This window comes from Ranitomeya imitator, chromosome 2 (assembly GCF_032444005.1).
Source record: "Ranitomeya imitator isolate aRanImi1 chromosome 2, aRanImi1.pri, whole genome shotgun sequence".
In the NCBI taxonomy this organism is placed as follows: domain Eukaryota; kingdom Metazoa; phylum Chordata; class Amphibia; order Anura; family Dendrobatidae; genus Ranitomeya; species Ranitomeya imitator.
The window spans coordinates 801,373,961-801,400,458 of NC_091283.1; the positions used below are offsets into that span (position 1 = coordinate 801,373,961).

Here is a 26,498-nt window from a genome sequence, read left to right on the forward strand (position 1 = left end):
CTCTTAACATTTTGGACTTAATGGGGAAGGAACCAAAGTACCTCCAGTCCTTTAAGATTTTCTTATAAAAACTATTTATTGTTTGAGTTTCCCTCAGTAGTAGAAAATATGAAATGTGGATTACTTGAACATCTATGCAAACAACATATGATATTAGATGATTGTATAAGATTTCATCATTTCGAAAATATACCTGAGCAGACGACTCCAGCATCTTCATTATGTCCACAGTTATGCACTGTAAATGGTTGGTGTAGACAGTCCCATACGTGTTGTTCATTGCCGGTGCATTGCACATCATCCAATACAATTACTCCTTGTCCTTGGCCAAATGCGGCACTGCCATTAAATGCAAGAGCTTGGCCACAATTTAACTGACGGCATACAACTTGTGCAGCATTAATATCCCAATAATCATCACACACAGTTCCCCATGCTCCATTATAGAGGATTTCTACACGACCGTTACATTGACCATTGCCATTTACCAGTCTTATAGACAAGTCTGAACCTGAACCTAAAAAACAGGAGAATGGTCATTTCTAAAAACAATGTATTATAAATTATCTTAAAGGGAACCTGACAGGTCCCCTATAAAGCATTTGTATTATTGTTACTAAATACCCTGCCTTTTCAGCCCTTTGTAGTGTTTAAAACCTAAATACATGTTAAAAAAACTCTTTATAAATAAAGATGAGCGGACTTATCCGGAAAACTTTCAGCAATCTCAAATTTGGCACGAACATAGCTCATTTGGATTTGTGCACGGATTTAAGAATATTTTCCCTTAAAGTCAGCAGAATTCGGGAACAGTTCAGTAAATGATTGTGTTTCCACTAATGCTTTTGTTAGGACTTTGGCTAGGATAGTGGTGCTGTATGTTGAGCGGGGGGGTCTTTAATGAGGGGATTTAGTGTGGAGAGGTCAGAGGAACGGCGAACTGTTATTCTTTTTTAATTTTTTCTCTTTATGTTAACTTAATGTGTGTAGATTCTGGCAGACGATCACACCACAAAAACCTTCCACAATGTCCAGACACAAGGGCTTCTGTAATTGGTTGCAAAAATCACATGACCCTCTCCTTATAAAAAAGTGGATATGTTGTTTGGGTGGCATGATTTTGTCAGTGTAACAGTACAGAGAGGCTGCTAGAGTGGCTGCTGCAAGTTTTCAGATAGTTAGAAATGCAGTTTAGTGTCAGTTTCTTCAGCTAGTTTGGATCCTGTGTAAAATCAACCTTCCTTCATCTAAAATGATTGTGCTAATAGTGTGGTGCAGGCAGGGCGCCACATTTCCTAATCACAATTAATTGGATTAATATTTTAGTGCAGGAAAGAGGCTACATTTCCTATTCAAAATCGTTTGCACTAACATTGTGGTGTAGGCAGGAGGCCAGGTTTCCTAATGAAAATAGTTTGGGCTAATATTGTGGTGCAGGCAGAAAGCCACATTTCCCAATCATGATCTTTTGGGCTAATATTGTGGTGCCAGCAGGATGTCACATTTCCTAATCAAACTTGTTTGGGCTAAGATTTTGTGGTGCAGAAAGGAGGTCACATTTCTTTATCTAAATTATTTGTGCTAATACTGTCTTGCAGGCTTGTCATCACATTTCAGAATCTAAATCCTTTAAGCTAATAGTGTGGTCCAGACACCAGCCTACATTTTTTAGTCTGAATCCTTTCTGACAACAGTTTATTCCAGACACACTAAATCTTCTGCTCTATTTTTGTGGTGTACGCAGGAGGCCACATTTCCCAATCTAAATAGTTTGTGCGAATATTCTGGTGCAGGCAGAAGACCACATTTCCTAATCTATATCGTTTGTGCTAATAGGAGGCCACATTTTCTAATCTAAATAGTTTGTGCTAATATTCTGGTGCAGGCAGGAGGACACATTTCCTAATCTAATATTAGCCAAATATTGGTTATTGTTAGTCAAACATAACATTAATAATTAACCCCTTCATGACCCAGACTATTTTGACCTTAAAGACCTTGCCGTTTTTTGCAATTCTGACCAGTGTCCCTTTATGAGGTAATAACTCAGGAACGCTTCAACGGATACTAGCGGTTCTGAGATTGTTTTTTCGTGACATATTGTGCTTCATGTTAGTGGTAAATTTAGGTCAATAAATTCTGCATTTATTTGTGATAAAAACGGAAATTTGTCGAAAATTTTGAAAATTTCGCAATTTTCACATTTTGAATTTTTATTCTGTTAAACCAGAGAGATATGTGACACAAAATAGTTAATAAATAACATTTCCCACATGTTTACTTTACATCAGAACAATTTTGGAAACAAAATTTTTTTTTGTTAGGAAGTTATAAGTGTTAAAATTTGACCAGCGATTTGTCATTTTTACAACGAAATTTACAAAACCATTTTTTTTAGGGACCACCTCACATTTGAAGTCAGATTGAGGGGTCTATATGGCTGAAAATACCCAAAAGTGACACCATTCTAAAAACTGCACCCCTCAAGGTACTCAAAACCACATTCATGAAGTTTATTAACCCTTCAGGTGCTTCACAGCAGCAGAAGCAACATGGAAGGAAAAAATGAACATTTAACTTTTTAGTCACAAAAATTATCTTTTAGCAACAATTTTTTTATTTTCCCAATGGTAAAAGGAGAAACTGAACCACGAAAGTTGTTGTCCCATTTGTCCTGAGTACGCTGATACCTCATATGTGGGGGTAAACCACTGTTTGGGCGCACGGCAGGGCTTGGAAGGGAAGGAGCGCCATTTGACTTTTTGAATCAAAAATTGGCTCCACTCTTTAGCGGACACCATGTCACATTTGGAGAGCCCCCGTGTGCCTAAAAATTGGAGCTCCCCCACAAGTGACCCCATTTTGGAAACTAGACGCCCCAAGGAACTTATCTAGATGCATAGTGAGCACTTTGAACCCCCAGGTGCTTCACAAATTGATCCGTAAAAATGAAAAAGTACTTTTTTTTCACAAAAAAATTATTTTAGCCTCAATTTTTTCATTTTCACATGGGCAACAGGATAAAATGGATCCTAAAATGTGTTGGGCAATTTCTCCTGAGTACACCAATTCCTCACATATGGGGGTAAACCACTGTTTGGGCACATGGTAAGGCTCGGAAGGGAAGGAGCGCCATTTGACTTTTTGAATGAAAAATTATTTCCATCGTTAGTGGACACCATGTCGCGTTTCGATAGCTCCTGTGTGCCTAAACATTGGCGCTCCCCCACAAGTGACCCCATTTTGGAAACTAGACCCCCCAAGGAACTTATTTAGATGCCTAGTGAGCACTTTAAACCCTCAGGTGCTTCACAAATTGATCTGTAAAAATGAAAAAGTACTTTTTTTCACAAAAAAATTCTTTTCGCCTCAATTTTTTCATTTTCACATGGGCAGTAGGATAAAATGGATCATAAAATTTGTTGGGCAATTTCTCCCGAGTACGCCGATACCTCATATTTGGGGGTAAACCACTGATTGGGCACTCGGCAGGGCTCGGAAGGGAAGGCGCGCCATTTGACTTTTTGAATGGAAAATTAGCTCCAATTGTTAGCGGACACCATGTCGCGTTTGGAGAGCCCCTGTGTGCCTAAACATTGGAGCTCCCCCACAAGTGACCCCGTTTTGGAAACTAGACCCCCCAAGGAACTTATCTAGATGCATATTGAGCACTTTAAACCCCCAGGTGCTTCACAGAAGTTTATAACGCAGAGCCATGAAAATAAGAAATAATTTTTCTTTCCTCAAAAATGATTTTTTAGCCTGGAATTTCCTATTTTCTCAAGGATAATAGGAGAAATTGGACCCCAAATATTGTTGTCCAGTTTGTCCTGAGTACGCTGATACCCCATATGTGGGGGTAAACCACTGTTTGGGCGCACGGCAGGGCTCGGAAGGGATGGCACGCCATGTGGCTTTTTAAATGGAAAATTAGCTCCAATGATTAGCGGACACCATGTCAGATTTGGAGAGCCCCTGTGTGCCTAAACATTGGAGATCCCCCAGAAATGACCCCATTTTGGAAACTAGACCCCCAAAGGAACTAATCTAGATGTGTGGTGAGGACTTTGAACCCCCAAGTGCTTCACAGAAGTTTATAACGCAGAGCCATGAAAATAAAAAAAAAAAATTATTTTCTCAAAAATGATCTTTTAGCCTGCAATTTTTTATTTTCCCAAGGGTAACAGGAGAAATTTGACCCCAAAAGCTGTTGTCCAGTTTCTCCTGAGTTCGCTGATACCCCATATGGGGGGGTAAATCACTGTTTTGGCACATGCCGGGGCTCGGAAGTGAAGTAGTGACGTTTTGAAATGCAGACTTTGATGGAATGCTCTGTGGGCGTCACGTTGCGTTTGCAGAGCCCCTGATGTGGCTTAACAGTAGAAACCCCCCACAAGTGACCCCATTTTGGAAACTAGACCCCGAAAGGAACTTATCTAGATGTGTGGTGAGCACTTTGAACCCCCAAGTGCTTCATAGAAGTTTATAATGCAGAGCCGTGAAAATAATAAATACGTTTTCTTTCCTCAAAAATAATTATTTAGCCCAGAATTTTTTATTTTCCCAAGGGTTACAGGAGAAATTGGACCCCAAAAGTTGTTGTCCAGTTTCTCCTGAGTACGCTGATACCCCATATGTGGGGGTATACTACTGTTTGGGCACATGCCGGGGCTAGGAATTGAAGTAGTGACGTTTTGAAACGCAGACTTTGATGGAATGCTCTGCGGGCGTCACGTTGCGTTTGCAGAGCCCCTGATGTGCCTAAACAGTAGAAACCCCCACAAGTGACCCCATTTTGGAAACTAGACCCCGAAAGGAACATATCTAGATGTGTGGTGAGCACTTTGAACCCCCAAGTGCTTCATAGAAGTTTATAATGCAGAGCCGTGAAAATAATAAATACGTTTTCTTTCCTCAAAAATAATTATTTAGCCCAGAATTTTTTATTTTCCCAAGGGTTACAGGAGAAATTGGACCCCAAAAGTTGTTGTCCAGTTTCTCCTGAGTACGCTGATACCCCATGTGTGGGGGTAAACCACTGTTTGGGCACACGTCGGGGCTCAGAAGGGAAGTAGTGACTTTTGAAATGCAGACTTTGATGGAATGGTCTGCGGGCATCACATTGCGTTTGCAGAGCCCCTGGTGTGCCTAAACAGTAGAAACCCCCCACAAATGACCCCATTTTAGAAACTAGACCCCCAAGGAACTTATCTAGATATGTGGTGAGCACTTTGAACCCCCAAGTGCTTCACATACGTTTACAACGCAGAGCCGTGAAAATAAAAAATCATTTTTCTTTCCTCAAAAATGATGTTTTAGCAAGCATTTTTTTAGATTCACAAGGGTAACAGGAGAAATTGGACCCCAGTAATTGTTGCGCAGTTTATCCTGAGTATGCTGGTACCCCATATGTGGGGGTAAACCACTATATGGGCACACGTCAGGGCTCGGAAGTGAGGGAGCACCATTTGACTTTTTGAATACGAGATTGGCTGGGATCAATGGTGGTGCCATGTTGCGTTTGGAGACCCCTGATGTGCCTAAACAGTGGTAACCCCTCAATTCTAACTCCAACACTAACCCCAACACACCCCTAACCCTAATCCCAACTGTAGCCATAACCCTAATCACAACCCTAACCACAACCCTAATTCCAACCCTAACCCTAAGGCTATGTGCCCACGTTGCGGATTCGTGTGAGATTTTTCAGCATCATTTTTGAAAAATCCCTACCCCTAACCCTACCCCTAACCCTACCCCTAACCATACCCCTAACCCTAACCCTATTCTAACATTGGTGGAAAAAAAATTTCTTTATTTTTTTATTGTCCCTACCTATGGGGGTGACAAAGGGGGGGGGGGGTCATTTATTATTTTTTTTATTTTGATCACTGAGATATAATCTATCTCAGTGATCAAAATGCACTTTGGAACGAATCTGCCGGCCGTCAGATTCGGCGGGCGCACTGCGCATGTGCCCGCCATTTTGGAAGATGGCGGCGCCCAGGGAGAAGACGGACGGAGCCCGGCAGGATAGGTAAGTATGATGGGGTGGGGGGGAGCACGGGGGGGGGGATTGGAGCATGGGGGGAGGAATCGGAGCGTGGCAGGCGTGGAACCGAGCACGGGGGGGCTGGAACGGAGCACAGGGGGGTGGAACGGAGCACGGGGGGGTGGATCGGAGTGCAGGGGGGGGGGGGTGATTGGAGCACGGGGGGGTGACTGGAGCACGGGAGAGCGGACAAGAGCACGGGGGGGAGCGGAGCACTGGACGGAGGGGAGCCGGAGCAGTGTACCGGCCAGATCGGGGGGCTGGGGGGGCGATCGGTGGGGTGGGGGCACATTAGTATTTCCAGCCATGACCGATGATATTGCAGCATCGGCCATGGCTGGATTGTAATATTTCACCTGTTATAATAGGTGAAATATTACAAATCGCTCTGATTGGCAGTTTCACATTCAACAGCCAATCAGAGCGATCATAGCCACGAGGGGGTGAAGCCACCCCCCTTGGGCTAAACTACCTCTCCCCCTGTCCCTGCAGATCAGGTGAAATGGGAGTTAACCCTTTCACCCGATCTGCAGGGACGCGATCTTTCCATGACACCACATAGGCGTCATGGGTCGGATTGGCATCGACTTTCATGACGCCGACGTGGCGTCAAAGGTCGGGAAGGGGTTAATATGTGGAATAAAGCCCTGTAACAGAAACCCATCAACATCTTATTATTGTTGTGTCAATGACTTCACAAAGGCATCCTACTACCACATAAAACCTCTTAACATTTTGGACTTAATGGGGAAGGAACCAAAGTACATCCAGTCCTTTAAGATTTTCTTATAAAAACTATTTATTGTTTGAGTTTCCCTCAGTAGTAGAAAATATGAAATGTGGATTACTTGAACATCTATGCAAACAACATATGATATCAGATGATTGTATAAGATTTCATCATTTCGAAAATATACCTGAGCAGACGACTCCAGCATCTTCATTATGTCCACAGTTATGCACTGTAAATGGTTGGTGTAGACAGTCCCATACGTGTTGTTCATTGCCGGTGCATTGCACATCATCCAATACAATTACTCCTTGTCCTTGGCCAAATGCAGCACTGCCATTAAATGCAAGAGCTTGGCCACAATTTAACTGACGGCATACAACTTGTGCAGCATTAATATCCCAATAATCATCACACACAGTTCCCCATGCTCCATTATGGAGGATTTCTACACGACCGTTACATTGACCATTGCCATTTACCAGTCTTATAGACAAGTCTGAACCTGAACCTAAAAAAAAGGAGAATGGTCATTTCTAAAAACAATGTATTATAAATTATCTTAAAGGGAACCTGACAGGTCCCCTATAAAGCATTTGTATTATTGTTACTAAATACCCTGCCTTTTCAGCCCTTTGTAGTGTTTAAAACCTAAATACATGTTAAAAAAATTCTTTATAAATAGTGATGAGCGGACTTATCCAGAAAACTTTCAGCAATCTCAAATTTGGCACGAACATAGCTCATTTGGATTCGTGCATGGATTTAAGAGCATTTTCCCTTAAAGTCAGCAGAATTCAGGAACAGTTCAGTAAATGATTGTGTTTCCACTAATGCTTTTGCTAGGACTTTGGCTAGGATAGTGGTGCTGTATGTTGAGCGAGGTGGGGGGGTCTTTAATGAGGGGATTTAGTGTTGAAAGGTCAGAGGAACGGCGGACTGTTTTTCTTTTTTAATTTTTTCTCTTTATGTTAACTTAATGTGTGTAGATTCTGGCAGACGATCACACCACAAATACCTTCCACAATGTCCAGACACAAGGGCTTCTGTAATTGGTTGCAAAAATCACATGACCCTCTCCTTATAAAAAAGCGGATATGTAGTTTTGGTGGCATGATTTTGTCAGTGTAACAGTACAGAGAGGCTGCTACAGTGGCTGCTGCAAGTTTTCAGATAGTTAGAAATGCAGTTTAGTGTCAGTTTCTTCAGCTATATTGGATCCTGGGTAAAATCAACCTTCCTTCATCTAAAATGATTTTGCTAATAGTGTGGTGCAGGCAGGGCGCCACATTTCCTAATCACAATTAATTGGATTAATATTTTGGTGCAGGAAGGAGGCTACATTTCCTATTCAAAATCGTTTGCACTAACATTGTGGTGTAGGCAGGAGGCCAGATTTCCTAATGAAAATAGTTTGGGCTAATATTGTGGTGCAGGCAGAAAGCCACATTTCCCAATCATGATCTTTTGGGCTAATATTGTGGTGCCAGCAGGATGTCACATTTCGTAATCAAACTTGTTTGGGCTAAGATTTTGTGGTGCAGAAAGGAGGTCACATTTCTTTATCTAAATTATTTGTGCTAATACTGTCTTGCAGGCTTGTCATCACATTTCAGAATCTAAATCCTTTTAGCTAATAGTGTGGTCCAGACACCAGCCTACATTTTTTAATCTGAATCCTTTCTGACAACAGTTTATTCCAGACACACTAAATCTTCTGCTCTATTTTTGTGGTGTACGCAGTAGGCCTCATTTCCTAATCTAAATAGTTTGTGCGAATATTCTGGTGCAGGCAGAAGACCACATTTCCTAATCTATATCGTTTGTGCTAATAGGAGGCCACATTTTCTAATCTAAATAGTTTGTGCTAATATTCTGGTGCAGGCAGGAAGACACATTTCCTAATCTAATATTAGCCAAATATTGGTTATTGTTAGTCAAACATTACATTAATAATTAATATGTGGAATAAAGCCCTGTAACAGAAACCCATCAGCATCTTATTATTGTTGTGTCAATGACTTCACAAAGGCATCCTACTACCACATAAAACCTCTTAATATTTTGGACTTAATGGGGAAGGAACCAAAGTACCTCCAGTCCTTTAAGATTTTCTTATAAAAACTATTTATTGTTTGAGTTTCCCTTAGTAGTAGAAAATATGAAATTTGGATTACTTGAACATCTATGCAAACAACATATGATATCAGATGATTGTATAAGATTTCATCATTTCGAAAATATACCTGAGCAGACGACTCCAGCATCTTCATTATGTCCACAGTTATGCACTGTAAATGGTTGGTGTAGACAGTCCCATACGTGTTGTTCATTGCCGGTGCATTTCACATCATCCAATACAATTACTCCTTGTCCTTGGCCAAATGCAGCACTGCCATTAAATGCAAGAGCTTGGCCACAATTTAACTGACGGCATACAACTTGTGCAGCATTAATATCCCAATAATCATCACACACAGTTCCCCATGCTCCATTATAGAGGATTTCTACACGACCATTACATTGACCATTGCCATTTACCAGTCTTATAGACAAGTCTGAACCTGAACCTAAAAAAAAGGAGAATGGTCATTTCTAAAAACAATGTATTATAAATTATCTTAAAGGGAACCTGACAGGTCCCCTATATAGCATTTGTATTATTGTTACTAAATACCCTGCCTATTCAGCCCTTTGTAGTGTTTAAAACCTAAATACATGTTAAAAAAATTCTTTATAAATAGTGATGAGCGGACTTATCCGGAAAACTTTCAGCAATCTCAAATTTGGCACGAACATAGCTCATTTGGATTTGTGCACGGATTTAAGAGCATTTTCCTTTAAAGTCAGCAGAATTCGGGAACAGTTCAGTAAATGATTGTGTTTCCACTAATGCTTTTGTTAGGACTTTGGCTAGGATAGTGGTGCTGTATGTTGAGCGGGGGGGTCTTTAATGAGGGGATTTAGTGTGGAGAGGTCAGAGGAACGGCGGACTGTTTTTCTTTTTTTTTTTTTCTCTTTATGTTAACTTAATGTGTGTAGATTCTGGCAGACGATCACACCACAAATACCTTCCACAATGTCCAGACACAAGGGCTTTTGTACTTGGTTGCAAAAATCACATGACCCTCTCCTTATAAAAAGCGGATATGTTGTTTTGGTGGCATGATTTTGTCAGTGTAACATTACAGAGAGGCTGCTACAGTGGCTGCTGCAAGTTTTCAGATAGTTAGAAATGCAGTTTAGTGTCAGTTTCTTCAGCTATATTGGATCCTGTGTAAAATCAACCTTCCATCATCTAAAACGATTGTGCTAATAGTGTGGTGCAGGCAGGGCACCACATTTCCTAATCACAATTACCATATATACTCGAGTATAAGCCGACCCGAGTAGCATAAGCCGACCCCCCTAATTTTGCCACAAAAAACTGGGAAACTTAATGACTCGAGTATAAACCTAGGGTGGAAAAGGCAGCAGCTACCGGTAAATTTCAAAAATAAAAATAGATACCAATAAAAGTAAAATTAATTGAGACATCAGTAGGTTAAGTGGTTTTGAATATCCATATTGAATCAGAAGCCCCATATAATGCTCCATACAGTTTATGATGGGCTCCATAAGATGCTACATATTAAAATATGCCCCATATTATGCTGCACAAATGTTTATTATGACCCCATAAGATGCTCCATACAGATACAGTGGGGCAAAAAAGTATTTAGTCAGTCAGCAATAGTGCAAGTTCCACCACTTAAAAAGATGAGAGGCGTCTGTAATTTACATCATAGGTAGACCTCAACTATGGGAGACAAACTGAGAAAAAAAAATCCAGAAAATCACATTGTCTGTTTTTTTAACATCTTATTTGCATATTATGGTGGAAAATAAGTATTTGGTCAGAAACAAACAATCAAGATTTCTGGCTCTCACAGACCTGTAACTTCTTCTTTAAGAGTCTCCTCTTTCCTCCACTCATTACCTGTAGTAATGGCACCTGTTTAAACTTGTTATCAGTATAAAAAGACACCTGTGCACACCCTCAAACAGTCTGACTCCAAACTCCACTATCGTGAAGACCAAAGAGCTGTCAAAGGACACCAGAAACAAAATTGTAGCCCTGCACCAGGCTGGGAAGACTGAATCTGCAATAGCCAACCAGCTTGGAGTGAAGAAATCAACAGTGGGAGCAATAATTAGAAAATGGAAGACATACAAGACCACTGATAATCTCCCTCCATCTGGGGCTCCACGCAAAATCCCACCCCATGGGGTCAGAATGATCACAAGAACGGTGAGCAAAAATCCCAGAACCACGCGGGGGGACCTAGTGAATGAACTGCAGAGAGCTGGGACCAATGTAACAAGGCCTACTATAAGTAACACACTACGCCACCATGGACTCAGATCCTGCAGTGCCAGACGTGTCCCACTGCTTAAGCCAGTACATGTCCGGGCCCGTCTGAAGTTTGCTAGAGAGCATTTGGATGATCCAGAGGAGTTTTGGGAGAATGTCCTATGGTCTGATGAAACCAAACTGGAACTGTTTGGTAGAAACACAACTTGTCGTGTTTGGAGGAAAAAGAATACTGAGTTGCATCCATCAAACACCATACCTACTGTAAAGCATGGTGGTGGAAACATCATGCTTTGGGGCTGTTTCTCTGCAAAGGGGCCAGGACGACTGATCCGGGTACATGAAAGAATGAATGGGGCCATGTTTCGTGAGATTTTGAGTGCAAACCTCCTTCCATCAGCAAGGGCATTGAAGATGAAACGTGGCTGGGTCTTTCAACATGACAATGATCCAAAGCACACCGCCAGGGCAACGAAGGAGTGGCTTCGTAAGAAGCATTTCAAGGTCCTGGAGTGGCCTAGCCAGTCTCCAGATCTCAACCCTATAGAAAACCTTTGGAGGGAGTTGAAAGTCCGTGTTGCCAAGCGAAAAGCCAAAAACATCACTGCTCTAGAGGAGATCTGCATGGAGGAATGGGCCAACATACCAACAACAGTGTGTGGCAACCTTGTGAAGACTTACAGAAAATGTCTGACCTCTGTCATTGCAACAAAGGATATATTACAAAGTATTGAGATGAAATTTTGTTTCTGACCAAATACTTATTTTCCACCATAATATGCAAATAAAATGTTAAAAAAACAGACAATGTGATTTTCTGGATTTTTTTTTCTCAGTTTGTCTCCCATAGTTGAGGTCTACCTATGATGTAAATTACAGACGCCTCTCATCTTTTTAAGTGGTGGAACTTGCACTATTGCTGACTGACTAAATACTTTTTTGCCCCACTGTATTTGCCCCATATAATGCTCCACAAATGTGGATTATGGCCCCATAAGATGCTCCATACAGATAATTGACCCATATAATGCTGCACATGGACCCATAAGATGCTCCATACAGATATTTGCCCCATATAATTCTGCACATGGCCCCATAAGATGCTCCATACAGATATTTGCCCCATATAATGCTGCACATGGCCACATAAGATTCCCCATACAGATATTTACCCCAATATAATGCTGCACATGGCTGGATAAGATGCCCCATACAGATATTTGCCCCATAAAATGCTTCACATGGCCGGATAAGATGCCCCATACAGACATTTGCCTCCATATAATGCTGCACATGGCCAGATAGTAACATAGTAACATAGTAACATAGTAAGGCCGAAAAAAGACATTTGTCCATCCAGTTTACCCTATTTTCCATCATAATAAATCCCCAGATCTACTTCCTTCTACAGAACCTAATAATTGTATGATACAATATTGTTCTGCTCCAGGAAGACATCCAGGCCTCTCTTGAACCCCTCGACTGAGTTCGCCATCACCACCTCCTCAGGCAAGCAATTCCAGATTCTCACTGCCCTAACAGTAAAGAATCCTCTTCTATGTTGGTGGAAAAACCTTCTCTCCTCCAGATGCAAAGAATGCCCTCTTGTGCCCGTCACCTTCCTTGGTATAAACAGATCCTCAGCGAGATATTTGTATTGTCCCCTTATATATTTATACATGGTTATTAGATCGCCCCTCAGTCGTCTTTTTTCTAGACTAAATAATCCTAATTTCGCTAATCTATCTGGGTATTGTAGTTCTCCCATCCCCTTTATTAATTTTGTTGCCCTCCTTTGTACTCTCTCTAGTTCCATTATATCCTTCCTGAGCACCGGTGCCCAAAACTGGACACAGTACTCTATGTGCGGTCTAACTAGGGATTTGTACAGAGGCAGTATAATGCTCTCATCATGTGTATCCAGACCTCTCTTAATGCACCCCATGATCCTGTTTGCCTTGGCAGCTGCTGCCTGGCACTGGCTGCTCCAGGTAAGTTTATCATTAACTAGGATCCCCAAGTCCATCTCCCTGTCAGATTTACCCAGTGGTTTCCCGTTCAGTGTGTAATGGTGATATTGATTCCTTCTTCCCATGTGTATAACCTTACAGATAAGATGCTCCATACAGACATTTGCCCCCATATAATGCTGCACATGGCCGGATAAGATGCCCCATACAGACATTTGCCCCCATATAATGCTGCACATGGCCGGATAAGATGCCCCATACAGACATTTGCCCCCATATAATGCTGCACATGGCCGGATAAGATGCCCCATACAGACATTTGCCCCCATATAATGCTGCACATGGCCGGATAATATGCCCCATACAGACATTTGCCCCCATAAAATTCTGCACATGGCCACATAACATGCTGCATACAGATATTTGGCCCAAAAGCTGTTGCTGCAATTAAAAAAATAAAAAAATTACATACTCACCTTTCCCGTTCCACTGCTGACCGCCACTGTGTCTTCCCATCCTCTGCACCGACGTTCAGGAAGAGGGCAGCGCACTAAACGCGTCACTGCGCCCTCTGACCTGAGCGTTACTGCAGAGGACGCGGAAAATGCAGCGGCACCGCTGATGGCATAAGGAGCAGGTGAGTATCGCGCACTGCTCCCCATCATACTTACCTGCTCCTGGCGCCGTCACTGCAGGTCTGTTCCCTGGCACCGCATTTTCTTCCTGTAGTGAACAGTCACCGTTACCGCTCATTACAGTAATGAATATGCGGCTCCAGCTCTATGGGAAGTGGAGCTGCATAATCATTACTGTAATGAGCGGTACCATGTGACCGCTCAGTACAGGAAGAATCTGCTGCTGCCGGCGCCGGGGAAGCCAGGGACCGTGCCAGGAGCAGGTAAGTATAATTACACAGCTGCCGCTCCCCCTCCCCTGCTGACCCCTGGATATGACTCGAGTATAAGCCGAGAGGGGGACTTTCAGCCCAAAAAAGTGGGCTGAAAATTTTGGCTTATACCCGAGTATATACGGTAATTGGATTAATATTTTGGTGCAGGAAGGAGGCTACATTTCCTATTCAAATCATTTCCCTTATGGGAAAGGTCCCCGAGGTCATTCATCCTTATGTTTATAGTCCTTTAACTAGGCACTGCTCCTAATAGCCAGATTCCTACTCCACACTGATGAGGGGAAAATACCCTGAAACAGCTGTCTGTGCATGGATACTATGTTTTGGCATAGGTGGTTTTCCTTTTTGGATGCTGCCCTTCCGTGGTTGTTCCTTCCTGGTGAAAGACCTGGCTATTTATTGCTTGCGTTGAGAAACACGTGATGGTGTCTCCGCGGCTTTTCTACATGCATTTGCATATTTCCCATAAGGGATGGGGCAGTGTTCTGGATCACTGCGTTGAGAAACACGTGATGGTGTCTCCGCGGTGTTTGATGTTTTGATCTCCCCGAGGTCATTCATCCTTATGTTTATAACAGTTTATTGCAGACATAATAAATCTTCTGCTCTATTATTGTGGTGAATGCAGGAAGCAGGAGGCTGTTATGATGCGGTGGTCTAGGAGCAACATGGAATGAGCTCTGAAGGAAGTGGTAACTGTACTGACCGCAGTCCCTAAGCTCAACACAACACTAGAAGTAGCCGTGGAATGCTCCTAACTCTCCCTAGGCATCTCGTCACAGCCTAAGAGCTAACTACCCCTAAAGACAGAAGCAGGAAAACTATCTTGCCTCAGAGAAAATCCCCAAAGGATAGATTAGCCCCCCACAAATAATGACTGTGAGTGCAGAGGAAAAAGACATATACAGAATGAAACCAGGATGAGCACAGGAGGCCAGTCTAGCTTGATAGATAGGACAGGATGGAATATTGTGCGGTCAGTATAAAACACTAAAAAAATCCACGCAGAGTTTACAAAAAAAATCTCCACACCTGACTAAAGGTGTGGAGGGTAAATCTGCTTCCCAGAGCTTCCAGCAAAACAGAATTAATTCATACTGATAACGCTGGACAAACATAGAAAGCATTGAACGGATAAGTCCACAATCTGTGAACAGAAAAGCACAAGCAAAAACTTAGCTTTGCAGAACTGGTCAGGATAACAGGGAAATCCAAAGAGATGTGAATCCAACCAGGAACCATTTACAAGTGGCACTGGCTGAAGGAACAGCCAGACCTAAATAGCCGAGCAGAAGAGATGAGAAGTGGAGGCAGCTGATGACAGCTAACTCCAAGGAGCAGCCATACCACTTGAAACCACAAGAGGGAGCCCAAGAGCAGAACTCACAAAAGTGCCACTTACAATCACCGGAGGGAGCCCGAGAGCGGAATTCACAACAGTACCCCCCCTTGAGGAGGGGTCACCGAACCCTCACCAGAGCCCCCAGGCCGATCAGGACGAGCCAAATGAAAAGCACGAACCAAATCGGTGGCATGGACATCGGAGGCAACAACCCAAGAATTATCCTCCTGGCCATAACCCTACCACTTGACAAGATACTGAAGCCTCCGCCTCGAAAAACGAGAATCCAAAATCTTCTCAACCTCATATTCCAACTCTCCCTCAACCAACACCAGGGCAGGAGGGTCAACCGAGGGAACAACGGGCACCACATATCTCCGCAACAAAGATCTATGGAAAACATTATGAATGGCAAAAGAGGCTGGAAGAGCCAAACGAAAAGACACCGGATTAATAATTTCAGAAATTTTATAAGGACCAATAAACCGAGGCTTAAACTTAGGGGAAGAAACCTTCATAGGAACATGACGAGAAGACAACCAAACCAAATCCCCCACACGAAGCCGGGGACCAACACACCGACGGCGGTTAGCAAAACGTTGAGCCCTTTCCTGAGACAACGTCAAATTGTCCACCACATGAGTCCAAATCTGCTGCAGCCTGTCTACCACAGAATCAACACCAGGACAATCAGAAGGCTCAACCTGCCCAGAAGAAAAACGAGGATGAAAACCAAAATTACAAAAGAAAGGTGAAACCAAAGTAGCCGAACTAGCCCGATTATTAAGGGCAAACTCGGCCAACGGCAAGAAAGACACCCAATCATCCTGACCAGCAGACAGAAAGCATCTCAAATAGGTCTCCAAGGTCTGATTAGTTCGCTCAGTTTGGCCATTAGTCTGAGGATGAAACGCCGAAGAAAAAGACAAATCAATGCCCATCCTAGCACAAAAGGCCCGCCAAAATCTAGAGACAAACTGAGAACCTCTGTCAGAGACAATATTCTCCGGAATGCCATGCAAACGAACCACATGCTGAAAAAATAATGGAACCAGATCTGAGGAGGAAGGCAACTTAGGCAAAGGTACCAGATGGACCATTTTAGAGAACCAGTCACAAACAACCCAGATAACAGACATCTTCTGGGAAACAGGAAGATCCGAAATAAAATCCATGGAAATATGCGTCCAGGGCCTCTCAGGGACCGGCAAAGGCAAAAGCAACCCACTAGCACGGGAACAGCAAGGCTTGGCCTGGGCACAAGTCCCACAGGACTGCACAAAAGCACGCACATCGCGCGACAAGGAAGGCCACCAAAAGGACCTAGCAACCAAATCTCTGGTACCAAAAATCCCAGGATGACCAGCCAACACTGAACAATGAACCTCAGAAAAAACCTTAATTGTCCATGTATCAGGAACAAACAGCTTCCCCACTGGACAGCGGTCAGGCATATCAGCATGAAATTCCTGAAGCACCCGCCGCAAATCAGGGGAGATAGCAGAAAGAATCACCCCTCCTTAAGAATGCCAACGGGCTCAAGGACTCCAGGAGAGTCAGGCAAAAAACTCCTAGAGAGAGCATCAGCCTTAACATTCTTAGATCCCGGAAGATACGAGACCACAAAATCAAAATGGGAGAAAAACAGGGACCATCGAGCCTGTCTAGGATTCAGCCGCTTGGCCGACTCGAGGTAAATCAGATTCTTATGATCGGTCAGGACCACAAAGCGGTGTTTAGCTCCCTCAAGCCAATGTCGCCACTCCTCAAACGCCCACTTCATAGCCAACAACTCCCGATTGCCGACATCATAATTGCTTTCTGCAGGCGAAAACTTTCTGGAAAAAAAAGCACACGGTTTCATCAAAGAACCATCAGACTCCCTCTGAGACAAAATCGCCCCTGCCCCAATCTCAGAAGCGTCGACCTCAACCTGAAAAGGAAGAGAAACATCCGGCTGACTCAACACAGGGGCAGAAGTAAATTGGCGTTTAAGCTCCTGAAAGGCCTCAACAACCTCAGAGGACCAATTCGTCACATCGGCGCCTTTCTTCGTCAAATCAGTAAGGGGCTTAACTGTTATGATCTGGTGATTAAGGAGCGACATGCGTCTAGCTCTGAGAAGGTGGCAACTATACTGACCGCATTCCCTAAGCTCAACACAACACTAGAAGCAGCCGTGGAATGCTCCTAACTCTGCCTAGGCATCTAGTCACAGCCTAAGAGCTAACTACCCCTAAAGATAGAAGCAGGAACACTATCTTGCCTCAGAGAAAATCCCCAAAGGATAGATTAGCCCCCCACAAATAATGACTGTGAGAGGAGAAGGAAATGACATACGTAGTATGAAACAAGATTTAGCACAGGAGGCCACTTCTAGCTAGATAGAAAATAGTACAGGACAGAATGCTGTGCGGTCAGTAATAAAAACTAGAAAAAGTCCACCACAGAGAAATGCAAAAATCTCCACACCTGGCTAAAGGTGTGGAGGGCAAACTCTGCTGCCCAGAGCTTCCAGCTTAGCTGAATAGATCCATACTGAAAAGCTGGACAAAAGAACAAAAACAAAGAAAGTGCTGAACAACAAGTCCACAACAAGAGAACCGCAAAAGGACAAGCAAGGAGTTAGCTTTGATGAACTGGTCAGAGTGTCAGGAAAGTCCTAAGAGCAATGACTCCAGGCAGGAACAATTGACAACTGGCATTGAATGAGGGATAAGGCCAGACTAATATAGCCGAGCCAGAAAGACGATCAGTGAAAACAGCTGCTGAAGTTAAATCCAAGAAGCAGCCATACCACTAAATACCACAGGAGGGAGCCAAAGAGCAGAACTCACAAAAATGCCACTAACAACCACCGGAGGGAGCCCAAGAGCAGAATTCACAACACTTAACCACACTGGAAAAGTTGGCAATGAAACGAAGATAGAAATTAGCAAAGCCCAAAAATTTTTGAAGGCCCTTCACAGATGTGGGTTGGATCCAGTCATGAATAGCCTGGACCTTAACAGGATCCATTTCTATAGACGAGGGAGAAAAAATAAAACCCCAAAAAGAGACCTTCTGAACTCCGAATAGGCACTTAGACCCCTTCACAAACAAAGCATTATCACGAATGATCTGGAACACCATCCTGACCTGCTTCACATGAGACTCCCAATCATCGAAAAAATCAAAATATCATCCAAATATACAACCATGAATTTATCAAGATAATTGCGGAAAATATCATGCATGAAAGACTGGAACACAGATGGAGCATTAGAGAGCCCAAATGGCATCACAAGATATTCAAAATGGCCTTCGGACGTATTAAATGCAGTTTTCCATTCGTCACCCTGTTTAATACGAACAAGATTATATGCCCCTCGGAGGTCAATCTTAGTAAACCAACTAGCCCCCTTAATCTGAACAAACAAATCAGTAAGCAAAGGCAAGGGGTATTGGAATTTGACCGTGATCTTATTAAGAAGACGATAATCAATACAGGGTCTCAAGGAGCCATCCTTCTTAGCAACAAAAATGAAACCCGCTCCCAATGGTGACGAAGAGGGCCAAATATGCCCCTTCTCCAAAGACTCCTTAACATAACTCCGCATGGTGGCATGCTCTGGCACAGACAGATTGAAAAGTCGGCCCTTAGGGAACTTGCAGCCAGGAATCAAGTTAATAGCACAATCACAGTCCCTGTGCGGTGGAAGGGAACTGGACTTGGGCTCATCAAATACATCCTGGAAATCCGACAAAAACTCAGGGACCTCAGAAGAGGGGGAAGAGGAAATTGACATCAAAGGAACGTCACTATGTACCCCTTGACAACCCCAACTAGTCACAGACATAGTTTTCCAATCCAGCACCGGATTATGTTCCTGTAACCATGGAAAACCCAGTACAACAACATCATGCAGGTTATGCAACACCAGAAAACGGCAATCTTCCTGATGTGCTGGAGCCATGTACATAGTCATCTGTGTCCAGTACTGAGGTTTATCCTTGGCTAAGGGTGTAGCATCAATACCCCTCAAAGGAATAGGGCTCTGCAAAGGCTGCAAGGAAAAACCACAGCGCCTGGCGAATTCTAAGTCCATTAAGTTCAGGGCAGCACCTGAATCCACAAATGCCATGACAGAAAAGGACGACAATGAGCAAATCAGGGTCACAGATAAGAGAAATTTAGGCTGTATAGTACTAATGGTAACAGACCTAGCGACTCTCTTAGTACGCTTAGGGCAATCAGAGATAACATGAGCAGAATCACCACAGTAAAAACACAGCCTATTCTGACATCTGAATTCCTGCCGATCTGTTCTAGTCAAAATCCTATCACATTGCATAGGTTCTGGACTCTGCTCAGAGGATACTGCCATATGGTGCACAGCTTTGCGCTCGCGCAGACGCCGATCGATCTGAATGGCTAGAGACATAGATTCGCTCAAACCGGCAGGCGTAGGAAAGCCCACCATAACATCTTTAAGGGTTTCAGAAAGACCTTTTCTGAAAATAGCAGCCAGAGCCTCTTCATTCCATTTAGTGAGCACAGACCATTTTCTAAATTTCTGGCAGTATAACTCTGCCGCTTCCTGACATTGACACAAGGCCAACAGGGTTTTTTCTGCATGATCCACAGAATTAGGTTCGTCATACAATAATCCGAGTGCTTGAAATAATGCATCAACATTCAATAATGCCGGATCCCATGTTTCAAGAGAAAAAGCCCAGTCTTGAGGGTCACCACGCAGCAAGGATATGATGATTTTTACTTGCTGAATGGGATCACCAGAAGAACGGGGTTTCAAAGCAAAAAACAATCTGCAGTTTTTTTAAAGTTCAAAAACTTGGATCTGTCCCCAAAAAACAAATCAGGAGTAGGAATTCTAGGCTCTAAAGCCAGAGTCTGGACAACATAGTCCTGGATACTCTGTACTCTTGCAGCAAGTTGATCCACACGAGAAAACAAACCCTGAACATCCATGCCAAAGCATATATCCTGAACCACTCAGATATCAAGTGGAAAAAAAGACAAACCAGAGAACAGAAAAAAAAATTGTTCAGAACTTTCTTTTCCTTCTTTTGAGATGCATTTAGTTCATTTTTGGCCACTTGTACTGTTATGATGCGGTGGTCTAGGAGCAACATGGAATGAGCTCTGAAGGAAGTGGTAACTGTACTGACCGCAGTCCCTAAGCTCAACACAACACTAGAAGTAGCCGTGGAATGCTCCTAACTCTCCCTAGGCATCTCGTCACAGCCTAAGAGCTAACTACCCCTAAAGACAGAAGCAGGAAAACTATCTTGCCTCAGAGAAAATCCCCAAAGGATAGATTAGCTCCCCACAAATAATGACTGTGAGTGGATAGGAAAAAGACATACACAGAATGAAACCAGGATGAGCACAGGAGGCCAGTCTAGCTTGATAGATAGGACAGGATGGAATACTGTGCGGTCAGTATAAAACACTAAAAAAATCCACGCAGAGTTTACAAAAAAAATCTCCACACCTGACTAAAGGTGTGGAGGGTAAATCTGCTTCCCAGAGCTTCCAGCAAAACAGAATTAATTCATACTGATAACGCTGGACAAACATAGAAAGCACTGAATGGATAAGTCCACAATCTGTGAACAGAAAAGCGCAAGCAAAAACTTAGCTTTGCAGAACTGGTCAGGATAACAGGGAAATTCAAAGAGATGTGAATCCAACCAGGAACCATTTACAAGTGGCACTGGCTGAAGGAACAGCCAGGCCTAAATAGCCGAGCAGAATAGACGATAAGTGGAGGCAGCTGATGACAGCAAACTCCAAGGAGCAGCCATACCACTTGAAACCACAAGAGGGAGCCCAAGAGCAGAAATCACAAAAGTGCCACTTACAACCACCGGAGGGAGCCCAAGAGCGGAATTCACAACAGGAGGCCATATTTCCTAATCTAAATAGTTTGTGCTAATATTCTGGTGCAGGCAGAAGACCACATTTCCTAATCTATATAGTTTGTGCTAATAGGAGGCCACATTTTCTAATCTAAATAGTTAGTGCTAATATCCTGGTGCAGGCAGGAGGACACATTTCCTAATCTAATATTAGCCAAATACTGGTTATTGATAGTCAGACATTACATTAATAATTAATATGTGGAATAAAACCCTGTAACAGAAACCCATCAGCATCTTATTATTGTTGTGTCAATGACTTCACAAAAGCATCCTACTACCACATAAAACCTCTTAACATTTTGGACTTAATGGGGAAGAAACCAAAGTACCTCCTGTCCTTTAAGATTTTCTTATAAAAACTATTTATTGTTTGAGTTACCCTTAGAAGTAGGGTTGAGCGACCTTTACTTTTATAGGATCGGGTCGGGTTTCACGAAACCCGACTTTTTCAAAAGTCGGGTCGAGTGAAATCGGCCGATCCTATAAAAAAGTCGGGGTCGGGGTCGGCCGAAACCCGAAACCCAATGCAGTGCATTGGGTTTCCATGGTTCCCAGGGTCTGAAGGAGCGGAAACTCTCCTTCAGGCCCTGCGATCCATATTTTAGTGTAAAATAAAGAATTAAAATAAAAAATATCGCAATACTTACCCTCTGACGCGCCCTGGTACTAACCGGGAACCTTCCTTCCTCAGAATCAGCCTTCCAGGACTTTGCGGTGACGTCGCTGTGACATCGCGGCTTGTGATTGGCCGCGCGGCCTCCCATGTGACCGCTCGCGCGACCAATCACAAGCCGCGACGTCACCGCTGACGTCACCGAAGGTCCTGGAAGGGCTGATTCTTAGGAAGGAAGGCTGCCGGAAAGAAGTAGGGCGCGTCCGAGGGTGAGTATATTCCTATTAGGTATATACTCATCCTCGGACGCGCCCTGCTTCTTTCCGACAGCCTTCCTTCCTAAGAATCAGCCCTTCCAGGACCTTCGGTGACGTCAGCGGTGACGTCGCGGCTTGTGATTTGTCGCGCGAGCGGTCACATGGGCGGCCGCTCGGCCAATCACAAGCTGCGACGTCACCGCGACGTCACCGCAAGGTCCTGGAAGGCTGATTCTAAGGAAGGAAGGTTCCCGGTTAGTACCAGGGCGCGTCAGAGGGTAAGTATTGCGATATTTTTTATTTTAATTCTTTATTTTACACTTAAATCTGAATTCCGATACCAATTCCCGATATCTTAAACATATCGGGAATCGGTATCGGAATTCCGATTCTAGATTCAAAAGATCGCCGACTTCATGGCCGACCCCACACAGGGGTCGGGTCGGGTTTCATGAAACCCGACCTTGCCAAAAGTCGGCGACTTTTGAAAATTTTCGACCCGTTTCGCTCAACCCTACTTAGAAGTAGAAAATATGAAAATGTAGATTACTTGAACATCTATGCAAACAACATATGATATCAGATGATTGTATAAGATTTCATCATTTCGAAAATATACCTGAGCAGACGACTCCAGCATCTTCATTATGTCCACAGTTATGCACTGTAAATGGTTGGTGTAGACAGTCCCATACGTGTTGTTCATTGCCGGTGCATTGCACATCATCCAATACAATTACTCCTTGTCCTTGGCCAAATGCAGCACTGCCATTAAATGCAAGAGCTTGGCCACAATTTAACTGACGGCATACAACTTGTGCAGCATTAATATCCCAATAATCATCACACACAGTTCCCCATGCTCCATTATAGAGGATTTCTACACGACCGTTACATTGACCATTGCCATTTACCAGTCTTATTGACAAGTCTGAACCTGAACCTAAAAAAAAGGAGAATGGTCATTTCTAAAAACAATGTATTATAAATTGTCTTAAAGGAAACCTGACAGGTCCCCTATAAAGCATTTGTATTATTATTACTAAATACCCTGCCTATTCAGCCCTTTGAAGTGTTTAAAACCTAAATTAATGTTAAAAATATTCTTCTTAAATAGTGATGAGTGGACTTATCCGGAAAACTTTCAGCAATCTCAAATTTGGCACGAACATAGTTCATTTGGATTTGTGTACAGATTTACAAGCATTTTCCCTTAAAGTCAGCAAAAATCGGGAACAGTTAAGTAAATGATTGTGTTTCCACTAATGCTTTTGTTAGGACTTGGCTAGGATAGTATAGTGGTGCTGTATGTTGAGCGGGGGTGGGGGGTCTTTAATGAGGGGATTTAGTGTGGAGAGGTAAGAGGAACGGCGGACTGTTTTTCTTTTTAATTTTTTCTCTTTATGGTAACTTAATGTGTGTAGATTCTGGCAGACAGTCACAGCACAAATACCATCCACTATGTCCAGACACAAGGGCTTCTGTAATTGGTTGCAAAAATCACATGATCCTCTCCATATAAAAAGCAGATATGTTGTTTTGGTGGCATGATTTTGTCAGTGAAACAGTACAGAGATGCTGCTACAGTGGCTGCTGCAAGTTTTCAGATAGTTAGAAATGCAGTTTATTGTCAGTTTCGTCAGCTATATTGGATCCTGTGTAAAATCAACCTTCCATCATCTGAAACGATTGTGCTAATAGTGTGGTGCAGGCAGGGCGCCACATTTCCTAATCACAATTAATTGGATTAATATTTTGATGCAGGAAGGAGGCTACATTTCCTATTCAAAATCGTTTGCACTAACATCGTGGGGTAGGCAGGAGGCCAGATTTCCTAATGAAAATAGTTTGGGCTAATAATTTGGTGCAGGCAGAAAGCCACATTTCCCAATCATGATCTTTTGGGATAATATTGTGGTGCCAGCAGGATGTCACATTTCCTAATCAAACATGTTCGGGCTTAGATTTTGTGGTGCAGAAAGGAGGTCACATTTATTTATCTAAATTATTTGTGCTAATACTGTCTTGCAGGCTTGTCATTACATTTCAGAATCTAAATCGTTTTAGCTAATAGTGTGGTCCAGACACCAGCCTACATTTTTTAATCTGAATCCTTTCTGACAACAGTTTATTGCAGACACACTAAATCTTCTGCTCTATTTTTGTGGTGCAACCAGGAGGCCACATTTCCCAATCTAAATAGTTTGTGCGAATATTCTGGTGCAGGCAGAAGACCACATTTCCTAATCTATATCGTTTGTGCTAATAGGAGGCCACATTTTCTAATCTAAATAGTTTGTGCTAATATTCTGGTGCAGGCAGGAGGACACATTTCCTAATCTAATATTAGCCAAATATTGTTTATGGATAGTCAAAAATAACATTAATAATTAATATGTGGAATAAAACCCTGTAAAAGAAACACATGAGCATCCTATTATTGTTGTGTCAATGACTTCACAAAGGCATCCTACTACCACATAAAACCTCTTAACATTTTGGACTTAATGGGGAAGGAAACAAAGTACCTCCAGTCCTTTAAGATTATCTTATAAAAACTTTATTGTTTGAGTTACCCTTAGTAGTAGAAATATGAAAATGTGGATTACTTGAACATCTATGCAAACAACATATGATATCAGATGATTGTATAAGATTTCATCATTTCGAAAATATACCTGAGCAGACGACTCCAGCATCTTCATTATGTCCACAGTTATGCACTGTAAATGGTTGGTGTAGACAGTCCCATACGTGTTGTTCATTGCCGGTGCATTGCACATCATCCAATACAATTACTCCTTGTCCTTGGCCAAATGCAGCACTGCCATTAAATGCAATAGCTTGGCCACAATTTAACTGACGGCATACAACTTGTGCAGCATTAATATCCCAATAATCATCACACACAGTTCCCCATGCTCCATTATAGAGGATTTCTACACGACCGTTACATTGACCATTGCCATTTACCAGTCTTATTGACAAGTCTGAACCTGAACCTAAAAAAAGGAGAAAGGTCATTTCTAAAAACAATGTATTATAAATTGTCTTACAAGGAACCTAACAGGTCCCCTATAAAGCATTTTTATTATTATTATTACTAAATACCCTGCCTATTCAGCCCTTTGAAGTGTTTAAAACTTAAATACATGTTAAAAAATATCTTCATAAATAGTGATGAGCGGACTTATTCGAAAAACTTTCAGCAATCTCAAATTTGGCACTAACATAGCTCATTTGGATTTGTTTACAGATTTACAAGCATTTTCCTTTAAAGTCAGCAATATTCGGGAACAGTTCAGTAAATAATTGTTTCCACTAATGCTTTTGTTAGGTCTTTGGCTAGGATAGTGTAGTGGTGCTGTATGTTGAGCGGGGGGGGGGGGGGGGACTTTAATGAGGGGATTTAGTGTGGAGAAGTCAGAGGAACGGCGGACTGTTTTTCTTTTTTAATTTTTTCTCTTTATGTTAACTTAATGTGTGTAGATTCTAGCAGACAATCACAGCACAAATACCTTCCACAATGTCCAGACACAAGGGTTTCTGTAATTGGTTGCCAAAATCGCATGACGCTCTCCATATAAAAAGCGGATATGTTGTTTTGGTGGCATGATTTTGTCTATGTAACAGTACAGAGAGGCTGCGACAGTGGCTGCTGCAAGTTATTAGATAGTTAGAAATGCAGTTTATTGTCAGTTTCTTCAGCTATATTGGATCTTGTGTAAAATCAACCTTCCACCATCTAAAACGATTGTGCTAATAGTGTGGTGCAGACAGGGTGCCACATTTCCCAATCAAAAACAATTGGATTAATATTTTGGTGCAGAAAGGAGACTACATTTCCTATTCAAAATCGTTTGCACTAACATTGTGGTGTAGGCAGGAGGCCAGATCTCCTAATGAAAATAGTTTGGGCTAGGGTTGAGCGACTTTTCTTTTTATAGGGTCTGATTTCACGAAACTCGACTGTTTCAAAAGTCGGGTCGAGTGAAATCGGCCGATACTATAGAAAAGTTGGGGTCGGGGTCAGCCGAAACACGAAACCCAATGCAGTGCATTGGGTTTCTAATGGTTCCCAGGGTCTGAAGGAGAGGAAACTCTCCTTCAGGCCCCGGGATCCATATTTAAGTGTAAAATAAAGAATCAAAATAAAAAAATATTGCTATACTCACCCTCGGACGCGCCATGGTTCTTACCGGCAGCCTTCCTTCCTAAGAATGAGCGCCTGAAGGACCTTCGATGATGTCGCGGCTTGTGATTGGTCGCGTGAGCGGTCACATGGGCGTCACGTGACCAATCACAAGCCGCGATGTCATCTAAGGTCCTTCAGGCGCTGATT

General features: G+C 42.8%; 1 protein-coding gene across 1 annotated transcript in view; it reads right to left on the bottom strand.

Annotated features, from left to right (window-relative positions):
- Positions 1-25,310, bottom strand: part of DMBT1 (deleted in malignant brain tumors 1) — a gene marked incomplete at its 3' end in the record, with an annotated part of 41,884 nt that extends 16,574 nt beyond the window's left edge. The window contains exons 1-5 of the mRNA XM_069755013.1: positions 25,268-25,310; positions 24,835-25,158; positions 22,776-23,087; positions 9,029-9,346; positions 194-511 (exon numbers count right to left, since the gene is read on the bottom strand). Coding sequence (XP_069611114.1) covers positions 194-511; positions 9,029-9,346; positions 22,776-23,087; positions 24,835-25,158; positions 25,268-25,310 — 1,315 coding nt within the window. The remainder of the gene's footprint in view (positions 1-193; positions 512-9,028; positions 9,347-22,775; positions 23,088-24,834; positions 25,159-25,267) is intronic.
- Between the last annotated feature and the right edge of the window lie 1,188 nt (positions 25,311-26,498).